Consider the following 15,199-nt stretch of genomic DNA (forward strand, 5'->3'; position numbering starts at 1 on the left):
ACCACTAACACATTCAGCGAACGAACAGCGTCTCGCGAGTCAGCGACTAGTGGGTGGGTCTGGGAGTTGAGTCTCGGAGAACGAACGAGACGAACTGAAACGGGGAATCAGGTCGGTTCGTTCTTGTTAAAGAGTCGTTCATTCAAACTGATTCGTTCGTAAACGACCCATCACTAACAGACTGCGTCATCACGTGATCAGGATGGTCTCCATGCTAAAGGGAAAGAGCAAGGGGCTAGGATTAGACGCAGGTTTAACAGATAACTTTCTGGATAACAATATTCCTATCTTAAAATATTTTGCAGATTTGTTAGATCCAGAGGTTAATTGTTGACCTTGTCTATGTCGAGATGTAAAGCAGCCATCATTTTTGTTCAACTCATCCCAACTGTAACATTTTGGTTAACCAGGACCCAGGCTCAGAGAGAGATGGGAGTCTTTTAGGGATCTTGATTGCCAGAGAAAAAGGCAAAAATAAAATCCTATAGAATCAACAAGATTCAATCTTGTTTGAATCAGTATTTGAAGCGTTGTATTGTCCAACACAAAAAGCGCATACAAACTGCCTATGGCTATGTAGCTTAGTTCTCCAACTTTGATTCTGTGTTCACACCCCCACTGTGCATGCAATCTGACTTCTGAGAACGATTGTGGTTGCGTTTTAGGCAGTGTGATAATTCTGTATTCGGAGTGCAGAACGAGATTTGCAGAGCTCCTTGAGGTGTACAAAGGTGTGTTTTAACTGATAGGAACAAAGCATTCTAAATGAATGGATAGTAGTTCAGTTGTAGGCAGTTCGAGCCTGCTCTCGAGCTGCATTTTCATTGGTTCTTACCCAGAAAGTTGCTGCCTTTGTGGGTGGAAGCTAGAAAGCCCCCTGCAGCAAAGTGCATTTACCAAGGATCTCATAGTTTGTTACAGCTTTTCACCAAATACATACATTTGAACAATATTAGGCACTTTTAGACTCAAATCATTTCTATAGTAAAGAATAAGTCAAAAGATCTGTTTTATTTTAGAACTATGTTTTTTGAAAATGTATTCAATATTTATAAATAAAGATAAACTTACATTATTTCATGTGATACCATTCGATTATACAAAATATGATGAACATAACTGGTTAAATACTTTTTAATATTATTACATTAACATTGTATTATGATGATTATACTCATGGCAATACCCAGCCCCAGACTCCGATCAGACTGGGCCAGGTGAGGCTGCTTAAACCAGCCATCATCCACACACACTCCCACAAACCTCAACCATCTCTCTTTGTGATCACGTTTGAGCTTACTCCAGTTGGACAAAACAAAGATACAGCTATGGGGTGCTGCTAAACTTGTTTGGTATATAATGGATGTTAATTGATTGGCAAAGTTTGACCGATTTAGTTATGCCCCTACACAGCGAGAGGGCGTGAGTTAAACAAATATCCTGCCTGATTTACATCTCGACGTACACAATACAAAACGTCAACAATTAACCTGGGGTCACATCAAAGCGGCCAAATCCTTTAACACATCATTTCATTATGTGAATATAATACTTACAATATAATATAATTCTTAAATCACACTAATGAGCTGAGATTCATACCATGTTGTGTGGCGTCCTTAAAAGCGTAGGATACCAAAGCGCCCATGTACATGTGATCCAGATGGAGCGCAGTGGAGGCTGACATGGAACAGAGTGGGGGCTCTCAAGCCAGGCCCCCGGAGAGGGAGCAGTGGGCCAATAAAATACAGTACTTTCTGGCAGTGGCTGGAAACATTGTTGGTCTGGGAAATGTCTGGAGGTTCCCATATCTTTGCTACAAAAACGGAGGAGGTAAGTGTTTATTTGGCTGTTTCAATTTATCTCACCCCTAAGTGGCATTACTGATATGTGCTGAAGATCAAGAAAATCTACTAGTATGACTTAGGGTTAGTATAATTTACACACACACACACACACACACACACACACACACACACACACACACACACACACACACACACACAGGCACACACACACACAGGCACGCAAACAGGCACCCACAATGAATTGGTGTAGGGGTTAGGCATCTTGCTCTAGGATTGCAATAGCCACAATACTATCCTGCACATAGAAAAGATGTATTTGAGATTAAGACGGATTAAGATCATTACACTGATGAATGTCATATTTTGGTACCATCTTTCACAGGGGCCTTCTTCATACCGTACATCTTGTTCCTGGTCACCTGCGGGATCCCCCTCTTCTTCCTGGAGACGTCCTTGGGCCAATACACTAGCCAGGGGGGAATCACCTGTTGGAAAAAGATATGTCCACTATTTCAAGGTACATGTGGTCTCACGCTCCTGCCGTGTGAGCTGTTAATCCTGATGGAAGTGACGAGTATTTACCAAGTGCATACTAGAGTCTCGAGTCTGGCAGAGTGCGCCCCCCAATCATGCTGTCACAGACCACAGTCAACACACTTTCTCACCCTTGCAGGAACGTTATTTCTTTCTTCAAGGACAGCATTTGTGCTAGTCAGTGAGACGGTAAAGGAAGCAATAAGGCATTGAACAAGGGTCTTTAAAGGACAATTTCGGTATTTAGCACATTGAGCCCCCTTTCTGGGTTGTCTAGGATGAAATAGAGCGGTGGACACCGACATGTTGACTGTTGGTCCTGTCTCGGGTATTTGGCTAATTTAGAATCGCCCTGCCTGCTTCAGACTGGCTGGCTACGGGCATTCACAAACCTGTCCTTAAAACAACTCTAAACGTTAGTTTTTCAAAAATATGTAACTCACTGAGTTCCAAAATCAAGTATTGTAGCGAAATACAGTTTCTGTCGTGTTTTATTTGGCATTTTGTAAATCCATTGAAACGGAAACCGGACTGGAACTGGAAAGGGGGGCTGTTTACGTTTGGTGGTGGTCTTTTTCGCTCGGTTCTCCGTCTCAACAGTAGGGCAAGAACCGAGCGAAAAGACTACAACCAAACGTAAACAGCCCCCCCTTTTAACTCCATATTTAAATGTAACATGAAAGAAGACATAACACCACACTTGCAACTCACAAGCGATGCTTTCCAAAACAAAACCAGAGGAAGAGAAGGATAAAGCAGCTGGATGTCCAAGCTGAACGGCGTGCTGTGCAGCAGCGACGTGTTTCTGTAATGTGTGTGTGTGTGGCTGTTTCCCATCAGGCCTCGGCTTTGGTAACCAAGTGGTGGTCCTGTACGCTACGGTGTACTACATCGTCATCCTGGCGTGGGCCATTCTGTTTCTCTTCTTCTCCTTCCATGCGGAGCTTCCCTGGGCGACGTGTGGAAACAGTTGGAACACAGGTTCACTTTCATGTTGTCTTTATTGTTTATTTACTTTAAATTAGTGTATTACTTATTTGTTCTATTAGACACCTATATTACACGCCATGCATTTTCATTGATTTAAGTTATTTAAGTGACGATATTATACCCCTCCTTTCCTTTTTTCACTCACCAGAAACCTGTTTTGTGCATGGTCAAAATGGAACCTCAGAAGCTGACGTCTTGACGGACACGTCTTCCGTCATAGAGTTTTGGGAGTAAGTTGAAGGAGTTATAATTCAATGAAATGCATTTGCAGTGGCGTGCACAAGGAAGGCACAGGGGTTCCTGGGGGGTAAACGCCCGCAATCATGCTCTTTGAGAAAATAGGGGTACATTACACTGTAGAACGCCCTCATGATAGAGACAGAGGGGTACATTACTGTAGAACGCCCTCATGATAGACAGAGGGGTACATTACTGTAGAACGCCCTCATGATAGAGACAGAGGGGTACATTACTGTAGAACGCCCTCATGATAGACAGAGGGGTACATTACACTGTAGAACGCCCTCATGATAGAGACAGAGGGGTACATTACACTGTAGAACGCCCTCATGATAGACAGAGGGGTACATTACTGTAGAACGCCCTCATGATAGAGACAGAGGGGTACATTACTGTAGAACGCCCTCATGATAGAGACCTCTTAGCGTAAAGAGAAAGTGTAAAGTACTTTTTAGGGCGCCTCTATGATGGAGAAAATGTAATGGTTTTTTTTCAGATTTTCATCTCTTCCCCTCAAATGGTCTATGCATGCCACATTTTGTACACTTGTTGGCTTTGTCTAAATGATGTTTGTCTAACAGGAGAAGAATACTAGGTTTGTCAGGTGGAATTGAGGAACTTGGCAATGTGCGTTGGGATCTGGCCCTTTGTCTACTGCTTGCCTGGATCATCTGTTACTTTTGTGTCTGGAATGGAGTGAAGACGACAGGAAAGGTATGGTTGAATCTCCAATAATGTCATATAGCAGAATGTATGATTTTTTATTATTATTATTATTATTATTATTATTATATATTTACATATACACTTAATGTAGGTTTTGTTTTTCTTTCTCAGATAGTGTATTTCACTGCCACTTTTCCGTATCTGATGCTGTTTGTGCTGCTGGTTCGCGGCCTGACGTTACCAGGGGCTAAAGAGGGGATCATCTTCTACCTCTACCCTGACCCCTTTAGACTCACAGATCCACTGGTAGGACCATGATAACTCAAGTAATGATTCCCACAAAACTAAAAATCAACCTCACAAAGGTTCCCCAAAACTAAAAATCGACTTTTGTCTTTTTCCTTTGATCTTTTTCAGGTATGGTTGGATGCTGGCAGCCAGATATTTTATTCCTATGGACTATGCACTGGTGTTTTGACCGCTTTAGGAAGTTACAACAATTACAGCAACAACTGCTACAGGTAACTTGAATTAATTATTAATCAATTAACCAATTGTGTATTCTGTGTTGTGTATTTTTTCATCATAGTAGTAATTCTTGAAGTGTAAATCAAGGAAGCTTGACAGGTTGGCTCAGAGGGTGGAATGGATGGTTTATTCCAGGATGCAATACAGCGAGATACAGACTTAGGTTGAATAATCTATAGTGTAGGAGGTGAGGAGCAGTCTCCTGACGTGCTCCTTGGCTGTCCATCCCTCTTCTCACCGAACCGAAGGTTTGGGGCGAGTATTATAATGAAGAAAATGTAAATAACAAAAGAACAGAAGCGGTCTCTCCCTTGATGAGGTATACAGCCCTGGCTATGCCCCAGACGGCCGGGGTGGTTCGTCCTCGTTGGTACATAACAAATGGAGGAATGTTGGATCAGTAGGAGAGGCACTGGCCTGTTCATAGACTTAAGAAATGTGAAAACAGAGAGACACACATCATTTACACATAATTACACATAATAAGATAATTGGACTTCCAATGGCAAATTAAACGTTGCGTCAGAAGAGTTCCTTCGATCTGAACAAGATGGAACGGTTGTAAGAGATTCAGCGATCATAGTAAATCCACCTCCAGAAGTAGTGTTACATTCCACCTCGATGGATGATAGATGGGTTCTCTTCTAGAACGAATCCCTTGCAGACACATTGTCACATGCTTAGTTTGTCGTCAACCATTATAAAGCAATGTGGTGTTGAATGTATCTGAAGGATTGACATACTATGCCTGCTTTACTGTCCTTTGTATGAGTCCTAGAAATTGAATTTCTATTATTAAACATGATATGCAGCATTATCTAATTCATTTTAAACTGGTCTCCCCCTATTCCCAGAGATTGTAAAAACCATTGATGTTACTAATGTTGAACATGTATGTACAGGTACTTTCACATATCAAGGGATCTCTCCACTGTTGTGCCATTTGTGTAACCTGTTTTGATTTTTTTTAAATCAAAATCTGTTCTAAAATTGTTGTCAAACCGAACCCTTATTTGTGTTTTTCCTCTATTAGTTGAGTTAGAGTTGAGTCAAAACTGAAACTTGTGTTTTTTTTCCACAGAGACTGTATCTATCTGTGCCTGTTGAACAGCCTGACCAGCTTTGTAGCTGGCTTTGCCATCTTCTCTGTGCTTGGTTTCATGGCATACGAGCAGGGTGTGGATATTTCCATGGTAGCCGAATCAGGTAAAAACCGCTCAATACATTTCATATCTGTCATCTTGTCTGCCGCCCAGGGGGTGAAATCAAAGGCTGACTGTGTACTTCTGAGCCTATTGAATGAGTTTCCTACTGAACCACCTCCAGGTCCCGGGCTGGCGTTCATAGCATACCCCCGTGCGGTGTCCATGATGCCTTTGCCTCAGCTCTGGGCTGTCTTCTTCTTCATTATGATCATCTTCCTGGGATTGGACAGTGAGGTAACGTCTTTGAGTTCATCAATTTAACATGCAAAATGTATCTCTGAAAATGTAATCCATCGTGCCTTTCTTTTGATTTCAGTTTGTTAACCAAGAGTCTCTGGTGACGGCGTTATCCGACCTGTATCCCTCAGTCTTCAGGACTGGTGTTCGCCGTAAACTCCTGTTGCTCGCCCTCTGTGTTGGAAGCTTCCTCGTTGGTCTTCTCATGGTCACAGATGTGAGGGACACGTTTTGTTTTTTAATACATATCAGTTTTAGGACTATGAACCTGGTAGGTTCATAGTGGTAGGTTCATAGACTATGAACCTGGTAGGTTCATCGTGTGTTTGCATTAACGGTTGTTGTTTTTTGCAGGGAGGACTGTATGTCTTTCTGCTGTTCGACCACTATGCCTGCAGCGGAATGACGCTCCTGTTTTTTGCGATTCTCCAGTCTGTATGCGTGGGTTGGGTGTATGGTGAGATGTCATGAAGTGTAGTGCCTATTGAGAGAATTTTCTTCAGGATACATAATGTAAATAATGTGACTGCATGAATGGCTCATGAGTCCTTCTTTTCTTCTAGGTTCAGATCGTCATTATAACAATATACAGGATATGATTGGCTACCGGCCCTGGCCTTTCATGAAGTACTGTTGGCAGTACCTTACTCCAGCAGTCTGCACTGTAAGTAAATAAAAAATACATTTAACCAGTGATTTTTTTATTTATTCAAGAGTGATTTATTCAACAACATTCTGGGGTTTTAGCACTCATTGTACTTTAATCGTGGGAACTTATTTCATCAACACTTTGTACACGTTCTGATCTGTTCCACCTTAATCATGGCTCCCCAGAATGTTGCAGAATGACCAACAAATAAGCAAGCGTGAATAACACCATAGTACCATCAGCACTTCTGAAGCCTTCATCTGAACCTGTGCTTGATTTCATTTTAGTGCACTCTGGTCTTTTCTTTGGTGAAATATACGCCTCTGAAGTTTAACAACGAATATGAATACCCCTGGTGGGGCTACGTCATCGGCGGGTGCTTGACCCTCTCATCGACGATGTTCATTCCTCTCTGGATGCTCTACGCCGTGACGGTCACTCCTGGCTCACTAAGCGAGGTATGACGATTCTTCATTCTATGAGTTGTCATTATTATCACTCCCTGCAGGAAACAAACGACGCCGTGGTTCTGAATACTGATGGATTTACTGCTGCTCCTTGTCGTCTCACCGTCCACAATGTCGAACTACACAGTATGACAATGTAAAAATAGACACGGTCACATACTGTAAAAGGTTAACACTAATATATGCGGAAAATAAACGTTATTCGCGTTATACACATACCTCGCTGGCTGCACCTGACCATGAGGGAATGAGGTTTCTTCCGCAAAAATACCCGGTTCAAAATATCCAAAAGAAAAACATCTTAATCACTATTCCGCTTAACTTAGTGACTTCTTAAATCATCACACGGGGAATCTGCGAATAATGTCTGCATACGTGCATTGGCTGTTAGCCCTTAATTGGCTGTTAGCCCTTAATTGGCTGTTAGCCCTTAAAGTGTACATGTGCCACGGAACCTGAACTTTAGTTCCTACCTATTGTGGTGAACTCAATATACATTAAAACTAATTAAATACATGTATATAAATAAAAACATATTAATTAAGTTAAAGTCATGCATCAGAGAAAATGATATAACGCAGCATTAAGAACAAAAATATTTAACTTTGACAATAGTCAAAATATTATTGTTGAATTGTTCTCAGATCTAGGACAGCACAGCCAAATTTAAGAACCATGGATAGGTCGCTGATGAATGTTTGTGGGCATGCTTTCTCCCCCAGAGAGTCACAGCGCTGTGCATGCCGGCGAAGGACCTGCCATCACCGCCAACCAAGAAGGCCTCCAAACACGAAGTGTTCCAGGCCTTCACCGAGCTGCACACACTGCGCACCAGCTCCACACCGTCCAACAGATGAAACACGTGTCATAGTGTTACCGTTTTTAACTGACAGTTTTACTGATGTTTTTTTTATATGTTGTTCGTACAATGGCAATGACTTCATTTTATAACTGTTTAATAAATTATGCTATAATGTTGCGGTAAGGGTTAAATACGTGTTTTATTCAGAGAAGGTAAACTGCCATTCATTGGTAAGGATGGGATGGTGAAGAAGTTCGGCCTATAGGGTCCGTTTTATCTCAGACGGTTTAACGGCAGAGTTGAGTTGAACCTGTTTGGCCCACGGAGCAGAGACTGGTCAGAGCTGCTGTTAGCTCTCATAATGTCAGCTTTAACTGTGGTCTAATGCAGGCCCGGCCATTGCCATAGGCGAACTAGGCGATCGCCTAGGGCAGCAAAATGTGTTGGGGGCGCCCAAATGAAACATGTCTATTCCCCCCCCCCCCCCCCCCCCCATCAACATTTGCGCCAGCCCGTAATCTACGGGGGGCGCGCTCTGAGGGGGTCTCGCCTAGGGCGTAATTCAGTGTAGAACCGGCCCTAGTCTAGCCTGGTGCTACCAGACCATCGTACTTCATTTCATTTGTACAGAAGGTCTGGAACTTACTTCATGTTCAAAAGTACAGAAATCTTTATTCTGGTGAGTGATGACAATTATTAGTTTGAGGGAAGCCCTGGTGGCCCTTTATCTTCTTTATCTGCAGGAGCAGATAAAGGAGCTAGGAAAGGAACTAGGAGCTAGGAAAGGAAATGAACTACGTGTTTAAGGTGTGAAGGGGCAAACGTGTGGCTACACACAGCACTACAAATGTCAAGATTGAAAAAGCAAAAAATATTTGTTGTGCAGCTGAATGCTGTATCACATCATGAGCTGGCTGTCTCTCAATTCACAACACGCAACCATCCAATCTACATCAGGCATTCTGACATGCACTCCCCACCACAGTTATTCCAGAATTCAAGCAAAGCAAGAATGACCAAAAGTCACTTTGTGTCAACAAGAGACTCACGCCTCGTTCACACTACCGCCGTCAGTCGACGGATGGGTGAGGGCGTGTACCGCGATCTGATTGGCCGACGGACCCGTCACTTCCCGAAAAGTTTAACATTTCTCAACTTTTGACGCAGGCTACGGAGCCCAAAGAACGGACGGACCCACAATGCATTTCGAGAGCGCCCCATGCAAAGTCAATGAGATCCGTCGATAGACGCATGTAGTGTGAATGTAAGGTGACTCCACCGACTCAACTATCGTCATCTCCACTATACCCAACATTGTACGAACGCAAACCGTGGATAAGATAGGCTACTTGGTGGCTATGGCTAATGTCAATTGCAAGAGTTAAAACAGCCGACCACTTGTGACACAAAAGACCTCGCCACAGCACCAGCAAATCTTAAGCAATAAATATTGCGTATTACCTTTATTTATGTGGCAGTGGTCTGCAGATGCATCCCGTGGTGCAGTCTACCACAACCATTTAGTTCAACAGGTGATCGCTCTGATACTGTCCATGGTACTACTGACCTGCTCTGGTTCTTTTCATGTATTCAGGCTAAAATGACTTGATTGTCTGATGCCTCGTCATTGATCCACACAAACATCCAGGCACTTGGTGGCATCTGGGGGCGTGTCTTTGGCGGGATCAAATACGCCATTTTGTTGGCGGTGCAAACAAACCCAAAATCACTTGTTGACTTGCATGCATTTGAGAAAGAAGTTTTACAGATTTATTAGTTCATAGAAAATAACAGAATGGTGGTGTAATGTTGGTTCCTGTACAAACCACTAGGTTTTGCCAAGGTTGCTGGTTCGATCCCCGGCTCCTCCTAGCCGAGTGTGGAGGTGTCCCTGAGCGAGACGCCTCACCCTGACTTCTCCTGACCCGCTGGCCGTCGCCCTGCGTGGTCGACTCCGCCGTCGGTGTGTGAACGTGTGCATGAACGGGTGAATGTCAGTCAACACTGTAAAACGCTTTGGATAAAAGCGCCCTATAAATGAGGACCATTTACCATTATGTGTTGTCCTTGAACAATAAGGCTATGGGGTCCATCTACATCAAACTTGCCTTTTAGGCCTATATATTACCCCAGGTCACAAACCCCCCACCTTTTAAATAAATAAACTTATATACTGTAAATGTGCTTGTTTAGTTTTTTATTTTTGGTTTTGTGAACTAGGCGCATGACATCTGAAATAAAAATGCAACAAAACATACATACCTAGTTTTAATAGGTTCTCATCAGATGTCCACGCCGTTTTACTGATACGGTTCAATATCACAACATTTACAGCGTTCATACTGAGACAATAACAACAAGCGTCCCAATACTGGTTAATTGTTAAATATGATTTAACGGTCTTACATCTATTGTTTTCTTGGTCAATATGTGTTCACACAGGCCTCTTTTTTAGTAATTTTACAAACGGCACACATTTAAAAAAAGAGGTCCACGTCCTCTCCTTCTTGCACTCCAACAGTCGGTCGTTGTCGTGGCAATGAATTCAACGGAGGACATTGCGTGTTTAATATTTCTCCTCATTTCTTGGGCACCCTCTTCTATTTTGAGTGAATTAGGCTGTTGCACCACAGCCTGAAACACAGGCTGTTCTACCACACGAAATGGTTGAAGACTGAATTACAAAATCTATGACTACGTTGTCTACATGTCTTTGAGTCACAATCATCGTTTCTCCCAATTGCAGTTGTCTGGAAGTGGAGGGAACTGGGTCTTCAGCTTTACCTTTCGAGGGGCTGTCAGGGCATTGTATCTTACCAAGTGACTTGGATGCTTTCTCTGGAAAGAAAGGGAAAAAAATATGAAATAGTATATTGTAGCCTTTTGTAAAATGTTTTTGTCACAATTTCAGGGACTGGCCTGCGGGATCTGTTGGACAACCAAGTGTTGGAGACGAGCAGGATTACTATTGCAACAACACATCATCAGTAGGGTAAAATACAGTTTTGGGCACAACGCAAACACGTGTACCCGAATTGATATGTGTTGGCCCGTGGTACTCTGTGTACACCTGCTTCCTCTGTGACATGCGAGAGAGTTATTTTTCGAAGACTAGCGAAGTGGTCAGCAAGAAAAGAAACAGACTCAGTCCGGCCACAGTGGAACAAATTATTTTCCTAAACAAATATCAATTTTAATGCGGTTTATTGTGGTTGGTGAACCAACCACAACAGTGCCCCCTTTCTGACCCGTCCACAGGCACCCCCCCCCCCCCCCCCCCCCCACCTCCAAAGCACCCGTCCACTGTCACTCTCCCTGAATAGGCATTGTCCTGTATGCATTGTCAAAGCACTGCCCACTACACTTCTATCATTTCTGCACTGGCAGATTGTTGAAATATACGGCACTGCCTATTTCACATATTTTGTGAGATGACACTCACAATTATCATAGAAATGTGTGCAAATGTGCATACCCACCCTTCATTCATCTGATTCATCTACCCCCCCCCCCCCCCCCCCCCCATGAAGAAACACAAGAAATGTTCACATGCAGAATACCAACTTTATTATGATTTTAATTATGATTTTGTGAAGGCAATGATTTTCAATTTATTCAATTTATGCAGTGTCCAATGTACGCTTATTTATTCAGTGATTTATTTAATTCATACCGAACACCAAAAGATAGAATATGGTAGCTAATCAATGTGGATGTGAATTCATGACACAGTGCGTCCTCTAACTTTCACCAGCAGATGTCGCCATAGAGTCTGAAGCTTCGAGCATTGAATCATTTTTCGATACAATTGGATTGAAGGCTTTGTTGGTTCACGAGGCTTCATTTTGCCATCACTAGTAATCAGTAATGAGTGCTGTGTGTGGATGAGTGGAAAATGTGGTGTATGAGTAAAGCAGAGCTAACCCTAAACAAACCATACGTCAAAGGAAAGAGAGAGCACGTGGCTGACTCCTACGTTTGATATAGCTGATGAGCTCAGCCAGCATGGCTGCCACTGATCACCTCCTGGGAGCCTGGCGACCAGGGGGTGCCAGAGGGACAGCCCCCTCCATAGGCACGGCTTCACCACCAAAGACAACAAATGTTGCATGGTGGAGCCACAAGTTACATAACCACAAAATAACAAGCTTGGGGTACTAATTGGCTTTAAATCCTTCCCTTCTGCTCTTATAGTCCATTTCAGAGACATGCTGCCCACCAGCTTTCAAAGTGCAATGCTGCCACTTGTGGCTTTGTATACATTTTATTCACTGTGAATAAAATGTATACAACGCAACAAGTGGCAGCCAATATATATATAGTGACCAGTGGGACCTGATCGCCGCCCTGGAACAAGAAGTTAGTCCGGGTTAGTTAGTTAACTAGAGTTAGGTTTGTCCGGGTTAGTTAGTTAACTAGAGTTAGGTTAGTCCGGGTTAGTTAACTAGAGTTAGGTTAACTAGAGTTAGGTTAGTCCGGGTTAGTTAACTAGAGTTAGGTTACTCTGGGTTAGTTAACTAGAGGCTTGGTTAGTCTAGGTTAGTTGAATCTAAGCTAGGTTAGTCTGGCTTAGATAACTAGAGGCTAGGTTAGTCCGGGTTAGTTAACTAGGGCTTGGTTAGTCTGGGTTAGTTAACTAGAGGCTTGGTTTGTCTGTGTTAGTTAACGAGGTGCTAGGTTAGTCTGGGTTAGTTAACAAGGTGCTAGGTTAGTTGGTAAGTCGATAACCATGACCCTTCTTAACTAGATATGAACAAGGTCAGGAGAGATTATTCCTATCGATGACATCATCGTCCACCCAAAGTACAACTGGATGATGTGAGCCGCCACATCGCCCTGCTGCACCTCCAGAGGGCGCTGTGACCGCCGCATCCACCAGCTCTGCCCTCCAGGTCGCCCAGAAGTACCACCACACACGCAACATGGCTACGACACACGCCTGGAACACACGCCTGGAACACGCCTGGAACACGCCTGGAACGTGCCTGGAACACACGCCTGGAACACATGCCTGGAACACGCCTGGAACACGCCTGGAACACTCCTGGAACACACGCCTGTAACACATGCCTGTAACACGCCTGGAACACACGCCTGGAACACACGCCTGGAACACGCCTGGAACACACGCCTGGAACACGCCTGGAACACTCCTGGAACACACGCCTGTAACACATGCCTGTAACACGCCTGGAACACACGCCTGGAACACACGCCTGGAACACGCCCGGAACACACGCCTGGAACACACGCCTGGAACACGCCTGGAACATGCACGGAACACACGCCCGGAACACACGCCTGGAACACGCCTGGAACATGCCCGGAACACACGCCCGGAACACACGCCTGGAACACACGCCTGGAACACACGCCTGGAACACACGCCTGGAACACGCCTGGAACACATGCCTGGAACACGCGCCTGTAACACACACCTGTAACACGCCTGTAACACACGCCTGGAACACACGCCTGGAACATGCCTGGAACACACCTGGAACACACGCCTGGAACACACGCCTGGAACACGCCTGTAATGTGTTAATAATGTGTTTACAGGCGTGTTGCATGCCTGGAACACGCCTGTAGAATGTAACAGAACTGTTACATTTTAGGAGGCGTGGACCTCCACTAACGGTACACCTACACCTCTGACGTCCAGACGGACGCCCCCCTGTCCTCACGGAGGACATCCTCTCCACGAGGACAAGAAGTGGAGCAGGCCTTCCTCGCAAGATCGTTGTGAGGCGTGATGACCCAAGGCGGCTCGGCCCGCCCGCCCAGGTACAGCCACCAGCCCACCACCCACATCTGAACTTGTGTGGGTACAAGGTGTAGGGTTAGGGTTAGGTAGGTAGGTGTCACGAGGAAACCTTGTTCCAGAGAACCCTCAAGACGATGCTTCACAATTAAGGCAAAAAGCAAACCATGAAGCACTGCATTATTGAACAACTGAAAGAAAGGTGCTGAAAACATCTGTTATATAAAAAAGGGGAAACATTTTAAAACTATATACAATAATGTTTATTTACAAACATCTACACTAGTGATGGCTTGTTCACGAATGAATCAGTTCGAACAAACGACTCTTTAACATGAACGAAGCGACCTGATTCCCCATTTCAGTTTGTCTCGTTCGTATCGTTTGTTCTCCGAGACTCGACTCCCAGCTCCACCCACTAGTCGCTGACTCGTGAGTCGCCGTTCGTTCACTGACTGTGTTTAGCGGTGAAGACTCGAGGACTGAGACGTCACGAGAGCCAGCCGGGCAACAACATCCCGATTCCGAACATGAAGCGCTCCTCAGCTAAAAGGAACTTATGTTGAAGTTAATGTTGTGTTGATTGATGACCGTTTGCACCATTGCACGATCGTGATTCGTTTGAGAATGAGAACGAGGGAGGAGCCGAGTCTGACCGACTCAGTGACTGAGAACCGTGATTCACCGCTACCGGAAACGCGAACGAACGAACGAACGACTCTTCTTGGCGAACTGACCGACGCAAACGGATTCATTCAAACAAATCATGAAATCCACCACTAATCTACCCGTCCAGGCGTCCAGAAGCCCGTGTAGTGGGCCCTGGGGTCAGGAAGTGTGTCCCTAATCATCCAGACACAGCAGCTGGCTATGACAACTCTGCTTCCCACACCCAGGCGGCCATGCTGCCACAACACAAATGTCTATATGCTGAGTGCCTGAATTGTCTCTGCTGAGCTCCTGGCTGGACACCCCCTCGTCCAAGACCTAACACTGCATGTACGCCATGGTACTCATGCAGTGAAAATGTTTATGCTGAAAACAGAGAGCAGAATTTACATATAAATTAATTAACAATTAATATGAAAATGAGCCTCCCCTCTTTAAAAGACCAGCAGCCGCCACTGGTGTGGACCACTGCATTGTTAACAAGTTTAGCATCATCCTCTGCTGGGAGATGAAATAACAAGGAAATGACTAGGATCAGTCTCCTATGACGTCGTAGTAACTACTGTTATGATGTCATAGCAGTAGAGTACCGTCAACTCAACCTGTGATCACTCACAGGATTAAAGGTTTATCTGATGAT

General features: G+C 44.3%; 1 protein-coding gene across 1 annotated transcript; it reads left to right on the plus strand.

Annotated features, from left to right (window-relative positions):
* Positions 1-1,685: 1,685 nt before the first annotated feature.
* On the plus strand, positions 1,686-8,181 carry LOC311338274 (sodium- and chloride-dependent GABA transporter 2-like; the record flags this gene model as incomplete). Its single annotated transcript, XM_084463500.1, has 14 exons — positions 1,686-1,833; positions 2,191-2,325; positions 3,183-3,323; positions 3,481-3,562; positions 4,154-4,286; positions 4,410-4,544; positions 4,656-4,759; positions 5,848-5,972; positions 6,093-6,205; positions 6,288-6,425; positions 6,563-6,665; positions 6,772-6,872; positions 7,145-7,315; positions 8,047-8,181. The coding sequence occupies 14 exons, from the start codon at positions 1,686-1,688 to the stop codon at positions 8,179-8,181; spliced, it is 1,764 nt and encodes a 587-aa protein (XP_084319626.1).
* Positions 8,182-15,199: the final 7,018 nt, after the last annotated feature.

This window comes from Micromesistius poutassou (genome assembly GCF_964030765.1).
Source record: "Micromesistius poutassou genome assembly, chromosome: 2".
NCBI classification, from domain to species: domain Eukaryota; kingdom Metazoa; phylum Chordata; class Actinopteri; order Gadiformes; family Gadidae; genus Micromesistius; species Micromesistius poutassou.